Genomic DNA, 27,797 nt, shown 5'->3' with positions numbered 1-27,797 from the left:
CTGAGACCTACAAGTTGAGATGGACTTTCTTTGGCAGTGGTCTTTTAAGTGTGACCTCTTCACCTAATGCCCTCCTCTACCCTCTTTGCCTAGTTCTCCATTTAGAGACCTCTCCCTGCCCACTATACCTTTACAAGCTCTTTGTACAATTTCATAAAACTCCATTAACCAGACTCAGCACCTTCACCATCTATTAATTCTTAACTCTCAAACCTACTTCCCTTTCTTCCCTGTCTCTCCCATATCCTAAGAGGTGTTCAGGAAGGGAATTTAATCTTGCCTGACCCATCTTTCTTTTCTTTTCATGTTGAGTTCATTTGATCTTTTTAATTTAACTCAGTTTTAATCATCTCCCACATCCCTTTGTCAGGCTTGTTCTGATAAAGGTTTGCAGAGGATGTTAGGAAAGCATATTGGAGATACATACCTTCAGCCTAGTCTTGAGGGGCAAGAGTTCTTGCAAATATTTGTTGCAGGAAATGATCTGAATCTTGAAGGAAAGTAGAATTTTGCTGGATAAAGAAGGGACAGAAGAGCATCGCAGGCTCAGGAAAAACGTGTGCAAAGGGACAGAGACAAAGCAGCACAGCCTGGACACGACACTCAGCAGTTCGCCGTGGTTAGTCGGTAAGTTGTGTCTGACTCTTTGCAACATCATGGACTGTAGCACACAGGGTTCCTGTCCATCGGACAAGAATTTCCCTGGCAAGAATACTGGAGCAGGCTGCCACTTCCTCCTCCAAGGGATCTTACCACCCAGGGATCAAATCACATCTCTAGCACTCGTGTGCCCGACTCTTTGGGGTCCCATGGACTGTACAGTCCATGGAGTTCTCCAGGCCAGAATACTGGAGTGGGTAGCCTTTTCCTTCTCCAGGGGATCTTCCCAACCCAGGGATTGAACCCAGGTCTCCCGGACTGCAGGCAGATTCTTTACCAGCTGAGCCACCAGGGGAAGCCCACCCAGCACTGGCAGATGGGTTCTTTACCACTGAGCCACCAGGGAAGCCAGTTCACTGTTACCATGGCTAAACTGTGAGAGGGATGAAGGGGAGACTGTTAGGAGATGCAGCTAGTGAGGTAAAGAGTGACCAAGTGTAAGATGACCTTGAATTATGTGCACATGGGACAAAGTGGATCACTGGTGGGTTTAAAGCAAGCTACTGGCATGACAAGATTTCTCTCACCTGAAGACCTCCAGCAGATCCACAGAAAGGTCAAGGCTTGGAGTAAAAGAGATCAGGTAAAAGATTTCTACAGTATTTAGGAAAGAGCCAAAATGACTGAGTCTTAGACTGAGATGAAGAGAAAGAGAGGATTTTTACAAACTCTGAGTGGGGATGATAATATGTTTGCATTTTTTACAAGCTCACTCTAGCTGCCCTGTGATGCCTACACAGAAAGGAGGACAGACTAGATGAAGCAGGACGGTTTGGAAGCTATTGCAGTGGTCCAAGTTGAAGATGGTTGCCTGGGCTGGCGGGATGTGCCTGCTAGAATAGTTCTCACGGTGTCCCAATGACCTCATTCTCTCCTTGTCGCCTCCCTACACCCCTCCCCGCCAGGACTGATGTTGTCCTCTTCCAGAATACACCACAGATTCACAGATGGGAATCATCCTCCTCTCTGATATGATACAAGCCAGGCGAAACAGGGATGCTATACACTCCCCACTGACAGAGGGAAAAAGTGAGACACAGGAGGCAGACTGCCTCGCCAAATATTTTACTCCTTTAGAGTAACTTCTGGGACAGGTTCTGTGGTCCATGCTTTTATATCAAGCTGAGTTAGAAAAACACTTTGTCATAATTAATGTGTTATAATCAACCTTCACTCCAAACTGTCTCTTAGTTTATAACTCAGTATGCAACTAGGTGTAATAGGTTGGCCAAAAAGTTCATTCAGGCTTTTCCATGACAGCATGCAAAAAAACCCAAATGAGCTTTTTGGCCAACCCAGTATAAAGTGGGATATTTTTCTAGCCTAGGGGGTGATCATATGGCCTCAGGAAGCAGGGTTGTTCTCTACTGCAGCTGATTGATCATTGACTAGCAGTCAATTTTCTAAAAACATCTGTCATGTTAGTGTCATTCCACCTAGTAGGTTCACGTTCCTCTTCTTCATCTATCACAATAATAGTCAAAATAATTATGTAAACCTTTATTTAACTGGCTTTCCTGGTGGCTCAGATGGCAAAGTGTCTGCCTGCAATCCAGGAGACCTGGGTTCGATCCCTGGGTCGAGAAGATCCCCTGGAGAAGGAAATGGCTATTTATTTAACTTCTTTCTCCATCACAACTTTAATCTATTTTGGAAAAACAGATTAACTAGCATTACCTCTCTAGTGACTGACATGATCCCCAGCACAGAGCACTAACTAAAAACATCTATTAAACAATAACCAATAATTATTGAGTGATCACTAATTAGCAGGCACTGTGCTAAGGAATTTAAATGTGACATCTCATTTATTTTCATACTAATTTCTTGAAGTAGATATAGCTACTCTCTTCAGTTTAGAGTAGAAGAAAATTAAACCTAGAGATGTTAAGTTATTTAATCACAAAATTTAGAAAGTAGCAGAACCGGGATTCAGACCACTTATTAATATATGATACTGCCTCTCTTGAATATATGAGTGAATAAAAAAAATCAATGAATAGATGGATTGAATTTGCTAACAATTCACCAGGCATCATATAATCTGTCTCCAACTAGTGCAAACACTAGACTTAATGAAACTGGGTCATTTGTAGAGATATGGATGGACCTGGAGTTTGTCAGAGTGAAGTCAGAAAGAGCAAATACTGTATATTAATGCATACATATAAAATCTAGAAAAATGGTACAAATGAACCTATCTCTAAGACGTGAATAGAGACACAGATGTAAAGAATTGACATGTGCGTGGGGCAGTGGTGGGGGGGAGTGACAAATTGGGAGATTAGGATTGACATATCTACATTATCATAAAATAGCTAGCTAGTGGGAACCGACTTTAAATCACAGGAAGCTCAGTTCAGTGCCCTGTGATGACCTTGATGGGTGGGATGGAGGCGGGTGGAAAAGAAGTCCATGAAGGAGGGAATAATATGTGTGTGTGTGTATGTGTGTATGATTCACTTTATTGTATAACAGAAACTAGCATAGCATTGTAAAGCAGTAGTACTCCAGTTTAAAAAATATTTTAAAAACTAAGAAGCATAAAAACCACCTATTTATATGTAATTCCCATAATATGGTTTCGCATTTGTGTTTCTTAACTCAGGGACATTTGGTTATTTCTGGAGACACTTTTGGTTTTCTCCACCAGGAGGGGGAGTTGCACTGGCAGCTAGGAGGCAGAGGCTACAGATGCTTCTAAACCCCCCCTACAATGCATCGGACAGCCCCCCACAATAAGGGATTGTCTGGTCCACTATGTCAATTGCGTCAAATTTGAGAAACCTTGCTATCATATGAAGCCAGTCATATTGAAACCACTCCTGCTTAAGAAAAAAAAAATTCTCATCAGATCACACAACATGCAAAACTCACCAAATAATACTTTCCTATAGAAATAACTGGATATGAATTTGAGCAAACTCTGGGAGACAGTGGAGGACAGAGGAGCCTGGCGTGCTACAGTCCATGGGGTCACGAAGAGTCGGACACAACTGAGTGACTGAACAACCACATAGAAACAATAGGAGTGGTATCTGAGGACAAGCAGTAACAACACTCCTCCGTCTTGTAGATCAGCAATGCTTTGCTAAAATGCCAAACTGAGGAGGAAGCGGACACCATCTCATGTTGTAGATACGCCCTGACACCTTGAAGACAGACAAGCCACTGACCAGCAAGGAGCCAGTAGCCCGTTCTGCTTGGGCCGGCAGGTATTCCCTATCACATACTTGAAAAGGGAAGGGAAACAAATTCCTACAGATACACTTCAATGTTATTTAACATTTGTTTCAAAATGATTAAAAAGGTACCAAGCTGGTTTCCAACCCTGAATACCAGGCAATGGAAGGAAGGCATAGCAAGACTGCAGTTGTTAGATCTGGACGCTAGGTGGCAGCAGCACATAAGTGCGTGGCTTCGCCCCTGAAGAAATATTTAGCGCTGCATTGTTTAAATTCTCTTGGAACAAAAGAAGTAAACATGATTTCCCCCAACAATTCTCACCAATGCCTTGCATTTGTTTTACTGGACTTAAAATTATTAAGCTGCCTTTGTTTTCTGAACAGTGTAGCCTGCCAGTCTCCTCTGTCCATGGAGTTCTCCAGGCAAGAAGACTGGAGTGGGTTGCCATTTCCTTCTCTGGGGGTCTTTCTAACCCAGGGATCAAACCTGGGTCTTCTGTATTGCAGGCAGATTCCTTACATCTGAGCCACAGGGACGCCCCCTGTTTTCTGAATAAATCTTTTGTATTCTTGAATAGTTGTTTCTCTATGTAACAAATATTTACTGTACATGTGAGTATGCATACGTATAATTATATATATGAACATAAATTGCGTATATTATATGTAATTATAGAAATTATACATCTGCCATTTATAATAATGATGTTGAACGTAATCCAATAATATTTGTCACTCTTTGTTGAGCATTTTCTCACTTAATACTTTTAATCATCTTATGTGGAATGTATTAGCTTTTTCCTTTTGTAGTTTAATTTCCAAGGATGAAAAAGATCAAACAGCCTGGCCAGGGTCAGACAGCATAATGAGCTCCAGAAGTGAGATTCATATTATACATTTCAGAGAGCCCAAAGTCTGTGAGCTTTTTGAGGTTAGGGATTTTATCTTAATTTCTATTCTTCCTCACCAAACATAGATAAGTGCTACAAATGTATTGCATCAGTTGCAAAAACAGTTTGTGCCCATTTCATGGTGTTAGGGAAAAATAATTCATATGGGAAAATGAAGGCAAATACTAAGATGCTGGTTAAAAAAGATTACCAGGCCCCAACCCAGACTAATTAAATCAAACATATCACATGAAGGGGAGTTTTCTTAAAGGTCTCCAGGTTATTCTAATATGCAGCAAGTGTTGAGAATCCATAGGGTAGTGACTATGAGAGTCAAATTTTCAGCAGTTTGAGAAGCCTTTTCTCACTTTTTTATAAGTCCTCAAAGACAGAACTGAAAATACCAAATAGCTATGGAGAAGGTTACAAAGGTGATGTTTGCCACTGAAGGAGACACAAATTTGCAGCCCACCAAAGCCATTAACATCCCATCCAATTTGTGGTCTATTCCTTTTGTGATTTTGTGACAGAGGCAGTAACCTGTTTTTTTCTATTTCCATAAACAGCATTTCCATGCAAGGGTGACATTCATAGAAGTTTGGTGCAGTGGTAGAGTATCCGCCTGCCAATACAGGAGACCCAAGATACATGGGTTCAAATAAATGCTGGAGAGGATGTGGAGAAAAGGGAACCCTCTTACACTGTTGGTGGGAATGCAAACTAGTACAGCCACTATGGAGAACAGTGTGGAGATTCCTTAAAAACTGGAAACAGAACTGTCATACGACCCAGCAATCCCACTCCTGGGCATACACACCGAGGAAACCAGAACTGAAAGAGACACGTGTACCCCAATGTTCACTGCAGCACTGCTTACAATAGCTGGGACATGGAAGCAACCTAGATGTCCATCAGCAGATGAATGGATAAAAAAGTTGTGGTACATATACACAATGGAATATTACTCAGCTATAAAAATAGAATGCATTTGAGTCAGTGCTAATGAAGTGGATGAAACTGGAGCCTATTATACAGAGTGAAGTAAGTCAGAAAGAAAAACACTAATACAGTATACTAACGCATACATATGGGTTTTAGAAAGATGGTAACAATGACCCTATATGCAAGATGGCAAAAGAGACACAGATGTAAAGAAGAGACTTTTGGACTCTGGGAGAAGGCAAGGGTGGGATGATTTGAGAGAAGAACATTGAAACATGTATATTTCACCATATGTGAAATAGATGACCAGTCCAAGTTTGATGCATGAAACAGGGCACTCAAAGCCGGTGCAGTGAGACAACCCAGAGGGATGGGATGGGGAGGGATGTGGGAGAAGGGGGTTTGGAATGAGGGACACATGTACACCTGTGGCTGATTCATGTCAATGTATGGCAGAAACCACCACAATACTGTAAAGTAATTAGCCTCCAATTAAAATTAATTAATTAATTTAAACATATAAAAAGATATACAGGTCCAATCCCTGGGTCAGGAAGATCCCTTGGAGTAGGAAATGGCAGCTCACTCCAGTATTCTTGCCTAGAAAATTCCATGGACAGAGGAGCCTCACTGGCTACAGTACTGTGCTGTGTTTGGTCGCTCAGCTGTGTCCGACTCTTTGCAACCCCATGGACTGTAGCCCCCCAGGCTCCTCTGTCCATGGGGATTCTCCAGGCGAGAATACTGGAGTGGGTTGCCATGCCCTCCTCCAGAGGATCTTCCCAACCCAGTGATGGAAGCCAGGTCTCCCGCATTGCAGGTGGATTCTTTACCATCTGAGCCACCAGGAAAGCCAGGGGTCGCAAAGAATTGGACATAGCTGAGCACACACACAGGCAGAGTGGTAGATAAAGTTAGAATCATTTCTGTCCTACATCACTGACTATATTCTAGGACCTCAGCAACAAGTCCAAGGGATTCTTGAGATATGATTAATTATTAATACTAACTCCAAATTACTATTATTGAACACAGATCCTCGCAAATAATAAATAAGCAATAACCTTTTGCAGAATGAGTAAGCGGATGAATGAACTTAAGAGTGACTTACTGAGTGAAGAAATCCCTGGCTGGTCTTTTAGTTACTCTTCAAAAACCCAACTCAAGACTATTTGGTTATCTCTATCAATATTTCTATCTAACCAGTTGTTTAAAAAGTAAAGATTGATGTTGACAGCTCAGATAAAGTTCTCCTTTCCCTGCTTTGTTTTGTTTTTTTTTAAACGCCACTGATGTAAATGTAGAACTGAATCCAGAAATGAAGGTCTGAGAAGCTTTGTGACTGTTTTAACATAACTATGAGATTTAATGAACATTTCAAGCTATTCTGAGGTGGCACAACAAAGGAGGCTTGCCTTTGAGAAGATGAGAGAATGGGGGTTTTTTGTTCGTTTGTTTGCTTTGGTTTGCCTTGGGCAAACTATGAAAAACTATGTCATTGTGCAGGACTTATTCAAGAAGACTGACTCCTAGGTATTGCACTCATTATGTTCAGAATCTATTCTGAACTACATATAACTAACTCATAGTCAATATCAGCATGACAGCAATTTCTGGACATGTTAACATGGTGACATCTTCCAGAATTATAATGCCAATTCCCACATAAAAGTAAAACCATCCATGTTAATTGTTTCCTTGTTTTGTCATTTATATCCCCGCAGACTCCTCATCCTAAACAGTGGCACTCAGGAAGCTAACAGTACTTCCAGTGAAGGAGGCATAATATCCACTACTTTGAATGGCAGAGAGCTCAGAGCAAAAACTTAGGGCTGCCCCAGAGTGAGGAAAGTAAAGGCGGAGGCACCCTTAGCAGAGTGCCCAGAGAACCTGGTAATCCGCACAAAGTATCAAGGCCCAGCTGTGGAGGGGACGGGGGCATCCCCCGATTCCCAAGGCATCAGCGAAGTCCTCTAATCAGCACGCATATTATTCTGTCCTGTATGTAATACTGTTCTTCAATATTAAGCAGCTGGTGATTCAGCGCCTTCTGGCAGGTCCCGTTATGAACAGCTCTGATAGAGCAGGAATGTGTCAGGAGTAAGGAAAAGCAGTTTCCAATGAGGATACTATGTCAGGGTGAATCAGAGAGACTGAGTGAGTGTGTGAGGGGGGCCGAGACCCTCCCACCCAGAAGGTGGAAGAAGGGTGGGAGGGCGCGTAGATACCTGCGCCACTGACCGTCTTTATCCACGCAGCCTGCAAGGATGTATTTTCTGAGTGTGTGGGTCATTTGGCTTCTGTGTTTTTCTGTCAGCAGCAAAGATACTGTGAAGTGTGAGTCTGCGATACACAGAGTAGGTTGGACTCAGATGACAAAACAGACAAATCACGCAGGCCAAACAAGCTGTTCTTGGCATTCAGAATCCTGAAGATGAAGCGTTTACAGCATAAGAGAAGAATTTTGGGGTTTTAAATATCCCCCCACCTTTTTGTTCTCGAAGAGTAAGAATGTTTGCCAATTTAACCCCAGGCTTTTGCCTATCTCAGGTTTATCAGAGCCTTCTGTGGACAAGCCAGGAGATGAAATACGGTCTGCAAAGGACTCTAACCCATGATTTCAGAGGCAACAACTAATTGAGAAAGAGTGTCAAGAGAGACATCTCTCTTGATGTGATGTGATGAAGGGTGCACGCCCTTAAAGGAGAGTGAGGATGGAGGAGAGACAGGGCCCTAGACCCACTGTGAGAACACGTGTGCAGGACTGGGCTTGGTCCCCAGGCCTGGGGGAGGAAGGACAGGGCCAGCTTCTAGTGCACCAGAGAATGGCCAGGATGGTGAAGAGCCCAGCAAACCTTGGTTGTGAGAAGGGCGGAGTGGATCCATCGAGTGATCAGCTGCCACGTACAGTTTGTGTGCGTGTTAGTCGCTCAGTCGTGTCCAACTCTTTGCGACCCCATGGACTGTAGCCCACCAGGCTCCTCTGTCCATAGGATTCTCAAGGCAAGAATCCGGGAGTGGGTCGCCATTTCCTTCTCCAGGGGATCTTCCCCAACCAGGGATCGAACCTGCATCTCCTGCATTGCAGATGGGTTCTTTACCCTCTGAGCCATCAGGGAAGCCACTCACAGTTTAAGCAAGTTCTGTTGTGCCAGGGTCTTAAGATGCAACAGTCCAGAAGGTAGGTATGTCACAGATGCTGACAAGAAGGGTTTAAGAATACCATGACTTGCTCAAGATGGTTTCGCCCAGATCACCTGAGTCTCATCTTTGTTGGGTCTTCAAACAGTGCTACCCAATTGATTTTCAACTAAGGAACTATTTTACTTAATTTTTCTTTTAAACCCCCATGTTTTTGTGGAATAAGATAACTTTGATTATGATGGTGGTAATGATAACCATTCTTTATTAAGTGACTACTAGTGTCCGCTACTAGGCTAACAGTCCTCTCTACCTCTCATAATGAATCTGTCATAAATATCATTAATCCCCTGTGTACAGATGAGAAAATTCATTCTCACAATAGTTGCATCACTTACTCTAAGTGACAAAACAGGACCAGGGCTCCATCTTATATTTTATTCTAAAATCTGCATACTTTTTCCAAATCATGCTAAAATAATTTATCTGCAAAACTTATTCATTAAGAAGTAACTTAGTCCCCATATTAACTAAGCAGAAACAAACAAAAGTCCTATTTAGAATATCCATTGACTAGTATAAAGAAACCCAAATTACAAAGAAAGGCAATGCCAAAGAATATTCAAACTACCGCACAATTGCACTCATCTCACACGCTAGCAAAAAAATACTCAAAATCCTCCAAGCCAGGCTTCAACAGGATGTTGAACTTCCTGTTCAACAGGAGGAACTTCCAGATGTTCAAGCTGGATTTAGAAAAGGCAGAGGAACCAGAGGTCAAACTGCCAACATCCGTTGGATCATTGAAAATGCAAGAGAGTCCCAGAAAAACATCTACTTCTGATTTATTGACTATGCCAAAGCCTTTGACTGTGTGGATCACAACAAACTGTAGAAAATTCTAAAAGAGATGCGAATACCAGACCACCTGACCTGCCTCCTGAGAAATCTGTATGCAGGTCAAGAAGCAACAGTTTGAACAGGACATGGAACAACAGACTGGTTCCAAATTGGGAAAGGAGTGTGTCAAGGCTATATATTGTCACCCTGCTTATTTAACTTATATGCAGAGTACATCATGCAAAATGCTGGGCTGGATGAAGCACAGGTTGGTATTAAGATTGTCAGGAGAAATATCAATAATAACCTCAGATATGCAGAGGACACCACGCTTATGGCAGAAAGCTAAGAGGAATTGCTGAGCCTCTTGATGAAAGTGAAAAGAGGAGAGTGAAAAAGTTGGCTTAAAACTCAACATTCAATAAACTAAGATCGTGGCATCTGGTCCCATCACTTCATGGCAAATAGATGGGGAAACAATGGAAGCAGTGAGAGACTTTATTTTGGGGGGCTCCAAAATCACTGCAGATGATGACTGCAGCCATGAAATTAAAAGACACCTGCACCTTGGAAGAAAAGCTATGACAAACCTAGACAGCATATTAAAAAGCAGAGACATTACTTTGCCTACAAAGGTCTGTCTAGTCAAAGCTATGGTTTTTCCAGTGGTCATGTTTGGATGTGAGAATTGGACCTTAAAGAAAAGCTGAACACTGAAGAATTGATGCTTTTGAATTGTGGTGTTGGAGAAGACTCTTGAGAGTCCCTTGGACTGCAAGGAGATCAAACCAGTCAATCCTAAGGGAAATCAGTCCTGAATATTCATTGGAAGGACTGATGTTGAAGCTGAAACTCCAATACTTTGGCCACCTGATCCAAAGAATCGACTCACTAGAAAAGACCCTGATGCTGGGAAAGACTGAATGCAGGAGGAGAAGGGGACGGCAGAGGATGAGCTGGTTGGATGACATCACTGACTCGATGGACATGAGTTTGAGCAAGCCCCAGGAGTTGGTGATGGACAGGGAAGCCTGGCATGCTGCAGTCCATGGGGTCACAGAGTTGGACATGACTGAGTGACTCAGCTGAACTAAACTGAAATTATAGTTAATTTAGGTCAAATTATTATCATTTGTATAATAATTTTATTTATATATTTATGCAAATAATATTATTTATATAATAATTAAATTATAAGAATAATTTGACCTAAAGTCTATGTTTTGGTGACCTCATGTACCCTTGACATTGGTGAAAGCACAAGTTCCATCTGCTTTTTGAGATACTGAATTTAGCCTATGAACTCCCATTTCTGAAAGCAAAAGACATGAGGAATCATGATAACTCAAGGTGAGAACTACTTCATTACATATTATTGAAAATAATTCCTGCTGATTTTATATTTTCAGACTTTATATCACACTGAATTAAATTATAAACTTCAAGGAGTTTATTCACACATTTTTAGCTGAAAGCACAGACCAGCATTTGTGATTTGCTTTCCATTAAGGTTCCCAATAAAAATCTCCGAGATGCTGAAGGCTTACAAATCTCTTTCTATAGAAACAAAGGCTCTATAAATCCGCAAGAGCTTTAGTCTCTTAGAGGAAAAAAAAAACTACAAAAGAGAAATGATAGATGAGCCTTGCTAGAAATTTTAATTAAACCTCTGTGACTGAAAAATTCTGAATCAGGCCAGTGGCAGCTGCACTCAGACATGACCTGCTACCACAGCAGAGGCGGGGACATGTGTCAGGAAATAGACATCCTGTGAGAACAGGCACAGTGCCCTTGAATTTCATTTCACCTGGCTCTCCATAAGGTCCAGCTTTGAAGGGCCTTGTGGGAGACCTCCCTAGCTCAGAGAGTAAGTCAGAGTACAAAGAAATCGGCTCTTGGTTGCTTAGTGACAGGAGCGTATAGACCACGGCCTGTCTTTAGTGTGTGTGTGCTGGCCCTTACTTGTCAGGAGACAGGATGCCCTGCAACTCTGCACTGCTTGCTGCAGTAATTAAGTAATTCAAAGCCTTGACCATGGAAGATTCCATATGAAACTTCTCAAAGAACTAGGATTAAAGAATACAGGCTATCCACATAAATACTATAATAAATGATCCTCTTCTATTGCAGGCTTTACCAACAAGGCATTTAGGAGGTGCATGTGTTCTTACCCATATTTCCACATGCTCACTCCCAGGTTTTGACATGCTCTGGGGAACAGGAGGAAGAACTTAAACTTGATATGACATGAACATGGTTCCATCTTGACTCCATCACTTATTAGTTGTCTGACTCTAGTCTGTTAATCTCTGCATCTAGCTAGCCTTGGGGATTGTTTGTGATAAGGTCAAATGCCCTTAATTCAAAGTGCTTGGTAAATAACCAAGCGTTAAATAAATATAAAGTGCTGTAAGTAATTTTTCCTTTCTTTCTAAACCATACTTTCTGTCATTTACCATATGTACTGAAAGTTAAAGACTTATATTAACTGATTGAATTTAATATGGCTCTAAATTAGAATTAAAGTGCTTGCAAGTCAGTACATTTCATGAGAAAAGCATGCTATTCTTTACTGCAACTATCCTTGTTGTGAGAGTCTCCTATATGGATCCCACTGAAATAGCATAACAAATAAAAAACCACTACTCAAAAAAATAGATTATTTTAGTATCATATGAAGTAACTCTTGTGCCTTTAATTTTCATGACAAATTACAGAATAAAAACCTCAACTCAAAGGCCACAGTTAATGCTTGATGATCTGCTAAGTGGTCATTCAGATATGCCTTATCTCTGTGTTGTGTACCCCAATTTCCTGGGAAAGACATGGTGGATCCCTAGACACTCTTATTTTTCTCTGTGTGTTAGTCATTCAGTCATGTCTGACTCTTTGCATAACCCATGGACTGTAGCCCACTGGGCTCCTCTGTCCATGGAATTCTCCAGGCAAGGATACTAGAGTGGGTTGCCATGCCCTTCTCCTACTTTCCTCTAAGGCAGTAGAAATCTAAGTGGGACACACCGCTGCCTGGAATAAAGACTAATTTCTTAGTTTCTCGGGCAGGTAGATATGACCACATATCTAAGTTACAGCCAATGAAATGTATGCAGAAGAGTCTAGTGAGTCAGGGGCTTTCTGTAAATGTCCCTTCTTCATCTTTCCCTCCATGATTCTGCTAGAAGCACAGAGCTACCTAGGACCGTACACCTGAGACCCACCAGTAACCACAGCAGTGTTGAGCTGGAGAAACTGGGTCCCTGAGAACTTAGAGGAGCAGAGTCATCAAACTAGGGCTGGATTTTTATGATGGAGAAATAAACTCTTTAAGTCATTGATGTTTTGCTTGTTTCTGTTATAACCAATTTACAAAATTACTTTTGCACAGCTTCGTTTTCAGAGTCCCTCAACTTTCAAAAATTCTGCATTATGCCTTAATGATATCTGTTTATTTTAGTGTAATACATTTGATAACTATCGATTAGTCAACTTTGATATGCAAGAACAAGCATAGGAGAGTATGTTGTACTGAGGAACCAGTGAGCAACTCCAACACACGTCACACCTAAGATGCTTAATGGTGAAAGAAGATGAAATTCCAGGGTGCTTAATAGAAAAACTTAATATATCAGGACCCAGTGTGGGGAAGAAGGAAGGTTTGTTGGGGGATGAGACATTATCAATAACAACTAAAAAATGAGCTGTTAAGCAATGGACAGAGAGAGGAGGCATTTCAGAAAGTGGAACCATATTTCCAAAGGCCTTTGAGCAGGAAACAGCAGAGTGTGTTGAAAAAAGAGAAGTTGGTTTAGTTAGAACAGAACAATGGCGACACCAGGGAAAGGGAGTCAAGGTCTAAAACTTCTCATTCTATTCCTCACTGTCTCTCCATCACCTTCTAAGCTACAAGGATGGGCCCCAACATGAGAAAAATGACTAGGCTTCATAAAGAAGAAAATTCTATGTCCTGCTTTTCAGAATTTTCCTGTGGGCGAGGAGATAGAATTTAAACCCACACCATAGAATCAAAGTATTCCCTGATTCTAGTTTTTTGTTTTGTTTTTTTCCCCCAAAAAAGGATAAGCACTGAAGTAAGAAAAGAAAACACTTAATGGGATCATTGTTTTGCCCTGGTTTATATAAGAATGAACAGACCCAACTAAAATATGCAAGTCATCCCTCTCAACAGAACTATGCTTGTTCCCCTCCGCTTCCAGTCCTTCTCATTTACAAAGATAAATAAATAAACGAAACTCTCTTCTTTGACACAATCTGGCTTCTCAGAAATTTTGGTTTCCTACTTCAGAAAATATTAATGCATTTCACTGAGCCAGTGTGGGCTGACATACATTTACCATCTTTCATGGTGCTGAGAAGACAGAAAGCTTATTAAAAGGATTAAATAATCAGCAGAGGACACTAGAGGGAGGGTGTCTCATTTGAATTTGCTGTGATGTCCACCCATAGACTAACAACCAACCAGGACCACAGTAGGTAGGCACATCCAGAGTGTTCCCATTTCCCAGAACTGCTCAAATATAAGGTAAAAAAAAAAAAAAAAATTGCTATCCTGCTTCTCAAATAAGCCAAGCTTTGTATCTGCTTTTCCTTTCACCTCTAAACAGCTTTCCCTGTTAGTTCTCAAGTCTGTCTCCTCCTCACGTTTAAGTCTCACTCCTAGTATCATTTCCTAGGAGAGGTCATCCCTTAGAGCTTTTCCTAAAATAACCTCTCCTGAATCCTACTGCTTTATGTTACATCAAGTGTTTTCCTTCTACATTCACTAAACCCCACATTACCTTGTTATATGTGCTTACTTGGGCTTCCCAGGTGGTGCTAGTGGCAAAAGAATCTACCTACAATGTAGGAGACCCAGATTCAATCCCTGGGTTGGGAAGATCCCTTGGAGTAGTAAATGGCAACTCACTCCAGTATACTAGCCTGGAAAATTCCATGGGCAGAAGAGCCTGGTGGGCTACAGCCCAAGGGGCCACAAATAGTTGGACATGAATAAGCATACAACTGATTGTTGACCAGGGGATTTTTGCAGAAACTAATACCTGTGGCTGGCAATTTTTATTTTGGCTGGTCCAAAATTAATTCTGCTATTTCATTAACACTTTGCAGGTTATTACATTCAATAGTTATACCTGGCACACCTATAAAGTCCTCTAATTTTCATGAAATGTGGTTTTCAATCCACTCTCCTGTATAAGCAAAAGCTGGAGCATTCTCCAGCACCAAGAATTTCATTTTCACTTTTCATATAAGAATCAATCACTAAGATTTGTCATGTCTTTTTGTTGGTCTAATATTCACACTGTCTGAATCAAACTATATTCTGAAGAACTATCATCTTCTGAGAAACTAGTATATATGTTGCTCAGATAATCAAAGAAAACACCTGCATAAAATTCACAGAAAAATTACTCTTCACTTAAAATTTTGCAAAGTGTCATTTTTGAAAATTTTATGTTTACAATATAATCAAGTACAACATAATACAATATAATAAAACCTAGTGGAGCAAAATGTGAATGGTAACAATCATAAGTTGTATAATGAACCCCTGATCAATTCTAAGCTCTAACAACTTAACATGGTGATGTTAATTGTGTTGTGTTGTGTTGTTGTGTGTGTGCACTCAGTTCTGTTTGACTCTTTGCCACCCTATGAGCTATAGCCTGCCAGGTTCCTCTCTCCATGGAATTTTCCAGGCAAGAATACTGGAGTGGGTTGCTATTTCCTACTCCAGGGGAATCTTGCCGACCCAGGGATCAAATCTGTCTCTCTTGTGTCTCCTGCATTAGCAGGCGAATTAGGAAGATTCTTTACCACAAGGATTACCTGGTTTAAAAATGTATTGATACGTCTCCGGTCAATAATGTTAAATGTATCTGTCTCTTCTAGAAAGTATACTCCTTAAAGGCAGTGACCTTGTCTTACTACTCAAGTCTCAGGAGCTAAAAAAGAACTTGTGGAGTATCTGGTGAATGAATGAAAAACTGGTCAATTCTTTAAATTGGGTATTATCATAATTCACATTACAGATGACTCACAAAGATTTTAAATAAGTTGATCAAGGTTTTATAGCCAGTTGATGGAAGAATCACTTGACCTCAGAAAATCTTTTAAGCTATGTATGTTTCTTCTCTTAATTATTTTTTATGGGGTGGAAGTAATGTATATTAAGAAAATCATCATTTTCAAAATTCTAGTTTCTTTGACTCTTCCCTCTGTTCTATCAATATCCAATCAAACCCACTCTTAAACTACTATTTATACTGTCCATCCTTTTTCTTTCTATTCTCTCTGCCACTGTTTTTATTAATGGTCACATTCTGGGAACTACTAGAATAGCCTCCCACTTAGATTCATTGCCTTTCATTGCCTCCTACTTATTTTCATTCATTCTGCTCCAATCTCTTAACTCTACATATGTCTCTCCCAGATTAACTGCCTTAAACTTTGACTTTATCATGCTATTGATTCACATCTCCAGTTGCTATCTGTTGCTATTAGCTTAAAATGTACTTTTTTTGGCTTTTACATTCAAGGCCCTCCATAGCTGTCCCCAACCTTTCTCACGTTATTCTCTCCTTAAACTCTCTACATGATCTCCAGTTAGATAGCCCCACTCACTATTCAAACATCTCTAGAGTTCTTCCTATTCTTCAACCATTCTTACCCTATAATTCTCCAAAAAAAAAAAAAAAGAAGAAGAATGCCTTTCCACATTCAAATTGCATTCATTTATCAAATCACTGGATAATTTCCACCTTCTTTTAGAATGTTTTCCAGATAACTCCAGTGTACATGGGTCTACCTGTCTCCAAGTTCATTAGTACCTAGGACAGTGCCAAGCTCATTGTAGGTGCTTAGAAAATTTTTGTCCAGTGAATTACTGAACACGTAGCTGAAATCATGCTCTGTCTTATGGTAGTTTTTATTTTGTCTTATTTTATCTATGCTATTAACTCTTGGGTCCCTTTCCAACTGGATCTTTGAGGTCTGAGATCATAGACTCCTATTCAGCTCCTCACACACAGGAAGCAATGCCTCTTGTCTGACAGATTACCCCTCATGCTTTAACCAAGTGAGTCTAATGTCACACTGCATTATTGATAAACTTACACTCTTTGATTTGCTTTATGGCTCAGGATTTAACAACTACTACACATATAACAACTGACCCTACAGAGAGGAGACGCTTGAAATTCAAAGTATATCTCTCCTTTTTCTTCAGTTAATATTTCATCACCGTTAATATACTGTGAAAACAAATTACCAATCTGAGCTATTTCTTGTTCAAATTCTAGCTGCAATTTTTTCTAACTTCTGATTCTCATGAAATAATAACCTAATAGTTATTGTGTGCCAACAATGTAAGGACAGCAAGCTAGGCATATAAACTAGCACATAATAGGGTCCATACACTTCAGGGCCCCACATACAAAAGACATACTGACCAATGTCACTTCTTCTCGTTACTATGTGAGTATTGTCAGTTAATAAATGTCACAGAAATGCAGAGGAAGTATAAATTAGTGAAGGCTGGGGCATTACAGGAAGATACCTGAAACTCTCTTCGACAACAGAGTAATAATTATTGAGTCTATGTACATGCCAGCCTGGTCTATATGGTCCCTACCTGCTATAAATATGTAATCTGCAATTTAACTTTAATAGCTTTGCCTATGCTTTTAAGAAAAAGATAAATAGACAATATTGACAATTTTCTCTTTAATCACTTGGATATTGATTTAACCCAATCACAAAGAGGCCTTCCCAACTACAATCACCGGAAGAGCAACACACAGTACCTCTCTTCCACATTACAGTGTTCTGTCTCATTTCTTACTAGTCCATGAGAATAGTTAAATTTATTTATTGACCTAGGTCAAGAGTCACCAAAATATAGCCCATGAAACAAATATGAACCTCATTCTACTTTTATAAATAAAGTTTTATTGGAAGGCCATCTTGTTCACTCATTACATATTGGCTAAGGCTGCTTTTGTGCTAACGCAACAGAGTTGAGAAGCTATGATAGAAACCGTACGGCCCCCAAAGCCTAAAATATTTATATCTGGCTTTTTACCATCTTACCCTTGGCTTATAAGTTTCTTGTCCATTTCCTCACTCTCCGAACGTGAAAAGAGAGTTGTTGTTTACTGCCTTAACTGTGACATTTGTACCTGGGACATAATAAGTGGTTCATTGCTGTTGCTGACCATTCTTGGGGACTTACTAGGAGGAGGGTAAATAGTGTTAATGTGGATCCATGTGAATTCAGCTGTGCATCTGGAATCACTGCTTTCTGGGGATGCATGTAATGAACTCATATAAAGAAATGTGTAAATGGCCAAAGAACACTCTAGGGAGGATTCTTGGCCTAAGGAACAGTTTTCATAGAAAATACCTTGGTCTCACTGCTGGGCTTACTGGGGGCAGGGCACTGTATTTTTATAGCACTGCTACGCTAAATGAAACATGCACTAAATCACCAGGCAGGCCTGGAACTGAGAATCTGGGCAACATCTGGAGAGTAAGAGTTTAGGGTAACAAATTCCTAAAAAAACCTGTAGATAAGAACACCAGCCTGTGCCTTTTTATTAATTTATTTTATTATTGTCAATTGATACTACCCAGAGGTTTTAAAGGGAAAAAAAAAAACCCACAACAGTCAAGAAAACACCAATTTCCCATGATTCTCTTTTAGTTTCTAGATGTAGCTGAGAATTTTATTCTACATAAACTTCTCACCAAAAAAACTTTATTAACAAGTGGGAATTCTGACCTACTGAAATGCAGCCAATTCCTCTACGCCAGGCAGACATGTCAGAATAAGCCAATGTCAACATGTCAATTTTCCAATATTCTGTTTAAGGTACAAAGATGAACTTAATAGTGTCTCAGTGTTAAATAACTATATACCAAGACAGAGAGCTTTGTCTGGTAGGTCATAATATGTATTATATCTGGAAGTTTTATCAGACAGGTCTCCAGGTTGAGCTGACGCTATCATGGCCCATACACTCCCCAAGCCAGTGTGGTTGGATATATTCCACTAATTTTACATCATTTCAATTCATTCTCCACACTATAGCCTGAGTGATTTAAAATATAATCTACTCCTATCTCTTCCCTTTTAAAAATTCCCCAGAATCTCTACATTTCCTTCAGAAGAAAGCCAAAGCTTTCATAATACAGGTAGTCTGAGATGGCTCTGTGTGCCTGCTCACATGTCAGCTCTCATCTCTTCCTCCTCCTCTGTCCTCTGCACTGAAGGTCGCATTTCTAAGAATTTTGGTAATGTCTCATTCTCTCTAGCCGCCCCCCGCCCCTCGTCATCACTTTCTATTTTCTCCCTATCTCTTTTCTCTGGTGCTTCTGAGCCTCTGTGCATGCTGTTTCCATTCTGATTCTGATTGAAACACTTTCCCTTCCTTTTTTTGGCTAGCCTTTGCTTATTATTTGAGTCTCATCTCAGACTTTTCTTTCTTCTGATAGCTTTTCTGGATTTCTGAAGTCCAGATTAAACAGAAAAACCCTGTGGTAAATAACATACTATTGGGAACACCACCCCCATATCTAACCCCTAAAACGTATCACATGAAAGATTCATGAAAGGTAGAGCTCTAACTTAACTGTGATGTCTTCCCCAACGTGATATAAATTCTTCAAATCAATAGATTAAGTACAACTTTAAGTATTCTCCCAACTCTCCCAAGCAATTATTTGTCTCTTAGATAAATCTATAATTGTGTCACTATCAAAAAAAAAATACAGGAATTGTTCTTTTAAAATGTGGCAAAAGTGCTCTGTTTAAAATGACACACGATAGAGACTTCCCAGTAGTTAAAAACCGCACCTTCCAATGCAGGGACTGTGGGCTTGATCCCTGGTCAAGGAGAGACAAACCCCCATACCCAAAACCAAAACATAAAACGGAAATGATATTGCAACAAATTCAATGAAAAAAAACTTTAAAAATAATCAACATAAAAAAAAATTTAAATAAAGAAAATGACACACTAAATATATCTTAATTAAAGACATAAGATTTGTTTTGAAAGCCCTTCACTTTAAGGAAATCAAAGAGGATGAAGGCAAGCCACTTGTAATAAATAGCTCCAATGCCTAGGAACATGAGAAAACACCTGTTTTTCTGGAGACATACTTGTAATAGAGCAAATAGGATTGGAGATAACAATATGAAGTTGCATTAAAATAAAAATGGAGCATTCATGTTTTTAACTGGAAATGTCTGAGCAGCAAACACTGGGTGGAGGCATGTCAAACACACCAGCACCTCCCTCATTAGCTCTCGTTATCCAGATATTGCTAAAATTTAAGTGCCATAACCTAAAATGATGCTTGTCACATTTTTTGTAATCTGCTATGGGTAGAGGGTCAAAAACATGGTATCTTGGGAGTAAAGAAAATCAGTCTAAGAAGTGCCAATAATAGGAGGCAGGAAAGGTGATTTTGCTTCAGAGAGAACAATAATTTACACCAAACAAGTCCCAAAGCGGGTGCCTAACTCCAGGCCTGTACAGACTCAGCAAGATTTGAAGGTGGCATAGATCTCTGAGACTGAGATCAAGGTATGGCATTAATTATAAAGAACAAAGATGACTAGAGCATAAGTCCCACCTGCGGAAAGGCGTCAGAATGAGGCAGAGAGAACTGAAAACTGGGAAAATAATCAGATGAGACTCAGAAATGAAAATAGCTTGGCAAGCCTCCCTAGCAAGAGTCAGAAGGGCCACAGGGCTGAGATTCTGCAGGGAATAGTGTGAGAGCAAAATGGGACCTCAAGCAGCAACTGCAGCACCCGGGAGGAGGAAGAACTAGGGGCTTGGCATCTGTTAGCCTCCTGGTATTTCAGCCCTGGGGTCCAAGCTTTCTAAACTGTGCTTGTCACAGCTTAGCAAGCTCTTCCTGTTCTCTCAGAACCTCCTGTGTTCAAGGGTGAAAGGACAGATAACTCCCAAGAGGGGTTGTACCCACCAAATGTAAAGCTCAGCTCCATACGTTTGCTTTGGGCACTAGAGGGTCTCTGAGCAATGACTCCAGGGAGCAAGTCTTGATCTTGATTATAGTGCATTTCACTTTGATTAAGACAATATCAGTGTTGTCATCCTATGTTCGTATTTAGATTGAAAGAAAAATGAGAGACCAAGATGAGGACCCACCCCTCAAAACTTGACAAAGTCTGCTTTCTTCCCCTACTCCTCTTCCCAGGGGAAAACGGGAAGGTAAAGAAAAGGAAAGAGGAGAATTCTGTACTGATCTAACACTCCCAAAAAGAGATGTAAACTGCCTCCCAAAGAACTAACCTGTGAGCTCCTTTACAAACCTCCTATAAAATCTACACCACCTATTGAAATCTTACCAACTTGAAATATTTTCTATAGAGATGCACCCTAAAATAGGAAGCACCATGATGAGGGTTATCAGATAACTACATTCCTGATGTACTCATGCCTTTTTGAAAAACAGTTATGAAAAATTTTTGGTATTGTTTTGTTTTTTTAAGAGAGAAGCAGAGAGAGGTGTGGCAATTTAAGTCATGGAAAGAACACAGAGAAAACTTGTCAGGCATCTTCTTATTCAAGACATATAAAGAATGAAAAGGGAAACTTCACATCCAGCAAGCAAGAGTGGTTCAATTGATTATGGTGATAGATGGTAGTCAAGGCTATCATAGCCAGATCAGAGCAGCAAATTTTGGTTTCATATTTAGTACTAACTTGCTTGACAAGTCATTACGCAATGACTTTCAACAGGTCCAAGGAAAGTTATGGCTGCTGTTTTTCTACCACCCGACATGATCATGCACCCTGATATTCTAGAATACTTTCAGATTCATTGGAGAGATTTTAGAAGTGACTCTAAGGAAATTCATTTCCTTCTCCTTCTTGCCAATTATTAATGTGGATAACCAATTAAGTTATATGTCATTGATAGAATTATCACTAATGTGTGACCAATTACTTAAATAGTTAAGCATGATCTTTACAAAGAAACACAGCTTACAAACAATATCCTTGAGATTTCTAAAAGTTCTTTGCATATACCACATATTCATGTATTTGATGCATGAGTGCAGAAATAAATTACAAATCAATAAATGCATTTAACAATACATTTTGAGATCTAATCTAGTTCCATAAAGTAGTTTCAAAATATATCCATCCTGTTTAGGATGGCTGCTATCCAAAAGTCTACAAGCAATAAAAACTGGAGAGGGTGTGGAGAAAAGGGAACCCTCTTACGCTGTTGGTGGGAATGCAAACTAGTACAGCCATTATGGAGAACAGTGTGGAGATTCCTTAAAAAACTGGAAATAGAACTGCCATATGACCCAGCAATCTCACTTCTGGGCATACACACCGAGGAAACCAGATCTGAAAGAGACACGTGCACCCCAATGTTCATCGCAGCACTGTTTATAATAGCCAGGACATGGAAGCAACCTAGATGCCCATCAGCAGATGAATGGATAAGGAAGCTGTGGTACATATATACCATGGAATATTACTCAGCCATTAAAAAGAATTCATTTGAATCATTTCTAATGAGATGGATGAAACTGGAGCCCATTACACAGAGAGAAGTAAGCCAGAAAGATAAAGACCATTACAGTATACTAACACATATATATGGAATTTAGAAAGATGGTAACGATAACCCTATATGCAAAACAGAAAAAGAGACACAGATGTACAGAACAGACTTTGGACTCTGTGGGAGAAGGCGAGGGTAGGATGTTTCAAGAGAACAGCATCGAAACATGTATATTATCAAGGGTGAAACAGATCACCAACCCAGGTTGGATGCATGAGACCAGTGCTCGGGCCTGGTGCACTGGGAAGACCCAGGGGGATGGGGTGGGGAGGGAGGTGGGAGGGGGGATCGGGATGGGGAATACATGTAAATCCTTGGCTGATTCATGTCAGTGTATGGCAAAAACCACTATAATATTGTAAAGTAATTAGCCTCCAACTAATAAAAATAAATGGAAAAAAATAAAATTTAAAAAAATATATCCATCCTGTTTAAAGAAAAATTGACAAAATGGGACTTTTGTAACAGTTATTTATGTGAAATTGACAAGACTTACTCAAGTAAGCTACTATTTGTGGATCATAATTATTAATACTTAAAAACTAAAAATGAGCCAATATTTATATCTACACTGACAGCCTCAGGGCTTCAAATTCAAGACTTATTCCATTTCTATCTCTGTCACTTTTCTTATAATAAACTAATAAATCACATGTATTTGTTAAAACCCTATTGATACATCTGGAGGTTGGATATGGTGTCAGGAGCCAAAATTTGGCAACAACCCATGGGGTTCATGTGTTAAGTCACAAAAGGCAATTTGTACAATGGGAATAGAATGGAAATATTCTGAAATCACACAACATTTCATTTTTAATTCCACAAGTATGTTATTTTAAATATTTTCAAGCAAAGGCTAAAATGACATTGCATACAGAAACTAAACCCAGGTTTATACTTTCAAATAATTTTGATAACAAGCTCAGTAACGAACACACTGGAGCAAGGAAATTGCACTAAGAAAAGACAAAAATTACTAGGTTACTGCCTGCCACCCACCCACCATAAGCCCTAGGTTGTCATTTTTATAAACTATTATGGGAACACCAAAGGAGAAGCAGCATTTTAAACTCTCACTGAAAAAGACAAAAACAACAGTTACAAAATTCACTTTTGGATGCTCAGCTTCCCTCACTTGATGGGAGGCCAAGAGTCCACAGTGAATGCAATGTGGAGAAGTTTTCCCCTAAGTTCTTAAATTACTAAATCATTACTTAAACTATCTAAGTGATTACCTTCAACGTCTGCTTTGCTTTGGCTATGGAGACATAGTCACAGCCATGAAGACCCTACTGAAACAAGAAGATATGAAGTTCATAAAATGCTCTCTGTCTCAACAGCAGAAAGGCGCATGAATGTTACCTGAAAATGCAAACTGTGATCTTTTTTGACAAGATTAAAGAAAACCTTTACTTTCAAGTTATAATGACTATTCTTACATTTCTTCATATCCTAGAGTCAAGGGAAGTTTTAGGCCTAATAATCCACATTAAGTGATAACTAAGGCATACACCGTCTGAGAATTGGTAGACATTTTAAAATATAAATGTTTAGAACTATCCATTTTGGGGGGTCCTTCGGTCTCCTGTTCCTTGCTGAATTCTTACTATAACAACAAGAGATACACGTAAGGAAATAATTTTTCCCCAAAACAGACATCAAGTCTGTTTCTCAATTCCACAACTGAAATATACCAGGCTCTAGAGAAGGTTTCATGAAACTATAGAGAAAATTGTTATGTAAATGCAGTCTTTATTTTCTCTATGAGACTTCCTTAAATGGTGAATATCCTGCCATCTTGTTCTGACCTCCATACTTACTTGACCTCTTGCATTTATTCAAGGTTTCACCATTATATTTCCACTCAGAAAACTGTGTGACATGTGAGTATATTAATACTTCTTCTCTTGAAATTTAAAATGTATGTAGGTAGTGTATTTATGCAGATTAGAAATCTCACAATGGTCACATATTTACCAGGAGATGCCCAGTTTATCTGAAAGGTGATTGGTTGAAAGTCCTTTAGTTATAATTGAAGGATACATCCCAGATTCTCTGCCTAAGCATCAGGGTTTCAAAGTAAAGTTATCCTTGGGAAACATTCATTTCCCCTCTCATAATTAGATGTTTTTATGGCTGTAACTTACTATTCAAGGTTATCTTCCACTTTATCCTTAGAATATTTCATCTCTACCATATATATGTGTGTGTGTGTGTGCAGGTGTGTGCATGCATGTATGTGTGTTATCCATCAGATCTATGGATGTTGTACATAAAGAAAGATCCCACTCAATCCTTGCTACCAGTATGTCAATTAAAAATTCAGGCTTCTTTGGAATTCTTCCAGTGTTCATTGTGGGATTTCTTTTCATTTTAAGATGTTGAATAAATACAGTAGATGAGCTACCCAAGATTGGATAAGAGCTCATTCCTCTCTTGGCTTCTGAGAACACTTTTGGCTCCTTGTCATGTTGGTTGTAGGTTGATAGGGAAATTAGAAGAAGGTAGAAAGATACTTTGTAAATATCGCCATGGGGACAGGATTTTGTGACATATACATTGTGGTCCAAAGTGCCTCTGTGCAGGCTGAAACCTACTTTAGCCACAGGTGGGCAGGCCAACAACACTCCTCAGGCTCTGTGTGCCTTATGTTTTCATAATTTCTCTATTAATCGAGGACTTCAAAAGACCATGATTATCAAAAGAAGAGTACCAGATGGGTAACATTATCATGGCTAACATATTGATGGATGATGACAAATTACTGTGGTACTATTTATCTGGGTGTTGCAGTTTGGAATGGAGTCCTTGGGGACTTTATGCCTAATGCCAAAGTTAGAAAAGAATTTGAAATCCCAGGTCCGCCCTTTACCTGCCTTCAAATGAGGCCTCGGAGGCACTATCCAATTGTCTCTGCCCCACATGTTCTATGAGGCTTGGTTTCAAGAAAAATATGAACAAATGACCACGTTTAGAGTGAAAGTTAGAGACTGTTAACTAAGGTGTCAGTTTCTGTGAAAATGAAAAAAAAAATTGTAGAGCTAGTTAAAAAAGAGAAAGCATGAGAAAGTCCTTTACATGGTGATATTTCAAATAATTATAATTTTTCCATGGAGTTTATAGCCCCCTAAAATGTGATATCTGTAATACAAGCTAGATTATACAACCTCTGGGTGAGAGAGAAGGCATTTCTCCATAACAGCCAAGAGTGTTGGAAGAGTAAGGTATGAGTACAGTGCAGGAGGATTAGAGGTTGGCAAGAGAAGTTGGTATGTAAAAGGAAATGAAGGTAAGAGAAAGCTACAGCTCGGAGAAAAGTCATATAATGTAGTGATTTCTTGCAGGTGTTCTTTTAGGGAAATGGGGTAAATATCTTGAAATAACTCACTGTGATTTATTTATTTTTTTTTTTGGCAATATTAGGACTCTCATTAGAGTAAAACAAATTGAGTACATATCCTAACATTAATATTAAACCCAAATTCTTATATCTTGTTCCTCCTCAAATCTACACAGGGAATCTCCTCAAGGTCTTAGTATGCCTCTAACAAGACGGCAGGAAATGAGAGAATATATCCTAAACAACATACAACCAAGCTTCAAATGAAAATGTTACTACTACTATAAGTGGAACACACCATTCTAGTGAATAAAAATTTGAAACGAATCAGTAACATTTATTCAGTAAAAGTCTTGACAGTTAGATGATGAAGGTACCTTCTGGGTCCAGAACCAAGCAAGATTCCATGATTTACTGAGGAACTGAAATGCAAAATGTCAACTATTAGAAGGTCTATCATGACTGAGTCTGTAGAAACTTAACTCACTGACTTACAAAAAAGATACCACAAAATAAATGAGTCCTAATTTATTATAGTCAATGTAGTAATGGTAAAATTGCTACCATGCTATGTTCAGTGAAAACTCAAGATAGCTACAGTTATAAAGTATGTTTCTTAATGAATCTGGCTGCATCCTGTTTGTGCAACTTGGCCCTTGCCAAGGATGCAAGGAAGGATGATGCACAATTTATAATGACAGATATTTCACAGGTTTGTTCTTTGGCTGCTAGGAGACTCATCAATAATTTAAGAACATGACACCCTTTCTGTAAAATTGTTTCATATACTTTCACTTTGCAAAACTCATTTTAAAAATTATTCATATTTATATCAGCATAGAACATGTAAACTAACCAAGAAATGTTCTTGTTGGGAAGACTACAAAAAGAAGAAAGAAAAATCGTATAAACTTTACAATTTCACATTATTATGTGATGCAAGGGAAATGATTCTTAAATCAAAAACAGAAGAAAACACAAAGGGTTTCATTTATTCCAAAAATTTAAAAAACACTTCAAAGGGGAATTTACTGCGTGATATTTTCAGTTCAGTTCAATTCAGTCACTCACTCGTGTTTGACTCTTTGCAACCCAATGGACTCCAGTACGCCAGTTATCCCTGTCCATCACCCACTCCCAGAGCTTACTCAAACTCATGTCCATTAATTCAATGATACCATCCAACCATCTCACTCTCTGTAATCCCCTTCTCCTCCCGCCTTCAATCTTTCCCAGCATCAGACTCTTTTCCAATGAATCGGCTCTTCGCATCAGGTGGCCAAAGTATTGGAGTTTCAGTTTCCACATCAGTCCAAGGAATATTCAGGACTGATTTCCTGTAGGATGGACTGGTTGGATCTCCTTGAAGTCCAAGGGACTCTCAAGAGTCTTCTCCAACACCACGTTCAAAAGCATCAATTCTTCAGCACTCTGCTATCTTTATAGTCCAACTCTCACATCCATATATGACTACTGGAAAAACCATAACTTTGACTAGTGGACCTTTGTTGGTAAAGTAATGTCTCTGCTTTTTAATATACCGTCTAGGTTGGTCATAACTTTTCTTCCAAGGAGCAAGCATCTTTTAATTTCATGGCTGCAATCACCATCTGCAGTGATTTTGGAGGCCCCCCCACCCCCACAAAATAAAAAGTCTCTCACCGTTTCCATTGTTTCCCCATCTATTTGCCGTGAAATGATGGGACCAGATGCCATTATCTGTTTTCTGAATGTTGAGTTTTAAGCCATTTTTTTCACTCTCCTCTTTCACTTTCATCAAGAGGCTCTTTAATTCTTCTTGACTTTCTGCCATAAGGGTGGTGTCATCTGCATATCTGAGGTTATTGATATTTCTCCCAGCAATCTTGATACCAACTTGTGCTTCATCCAGCCCAGCATTTCACATGATGTACTCTGCATGAGTTAAATAAGCAGGGTAACAATATACAGCCTTGAAGTAATCCTTTCTCAATTTGGAACCAGTCTGTTGTTCCATATCTGTTTCTAACTGTTGCTTCTTGACCTGCACACAGATTTCTCAGGAGGCAGGTCAGGTGGTCTGGTATTCCAATATCTTTAAGAACTGTCCACAGTTTGTTGTGATCCACACAGTCAAAGACTTTGGCGTAGTCAATAAAGTAGAAGTAGATATTTTTCTGGAACTCT

General features: G+C 39.5%; 1 protein-coding gene across 8 annotated transcripts in view; it reads right to left on the bottom strand.

The window, feature by feature from the left end:
- The window catches only part of GAS2 (growth arrest specific 2), a 168,212-nt gene that overhangs the window by 20,154 nt on the left and 120,261 nt on the right, over positions 1–27,797 (bottom strand). The window contains exons 8-9 of one of the 8 annotated variants that reach the window (XM_043875242.1): positions 26,009–26,053; positions 23,566–23,583 (exon numbers count right to left, since the gene is read on the bottom strand). The exons of 5 other annotated variants lie outside the window; for them this stretch is intronic. In XM_043875242.1, the coding sequence (XP_043731177.1) occupies positions 23,581–23,583; positions 26,009–26,053 (48 nt within the window). In that variant the 3' untranslated portion in view covers positions 23,566–23,580. Of the gene's footprint in view, positions 1–23,499; positions 23,584–25,957; positions 26,054–27,797 lie in introns of those variants that run through there. 2 more of the 8 variants (XM_043875238.1, XM_043875231.1) reach the window with 2 other exon arrangements.

The sequence above is a fragment of the Cervus elaphus genome, chromosome 2 (assembly GCF_910594005.1).
Source record: "Cervus elaphus chromosome 2, mCerEla1.1, whole genome shotgun sequence".
NCBI classification, from domain to species: Eukaryota; Metazoa; Chordata; class Mammalia; order Artiodactyla; family Cervidae; genus Cervus; species Cervus elaphus.
Note: the sequence above shows the minus strand (reverse complement) of the source record. Positions and strands in the feature narration are given on the sequence as shown.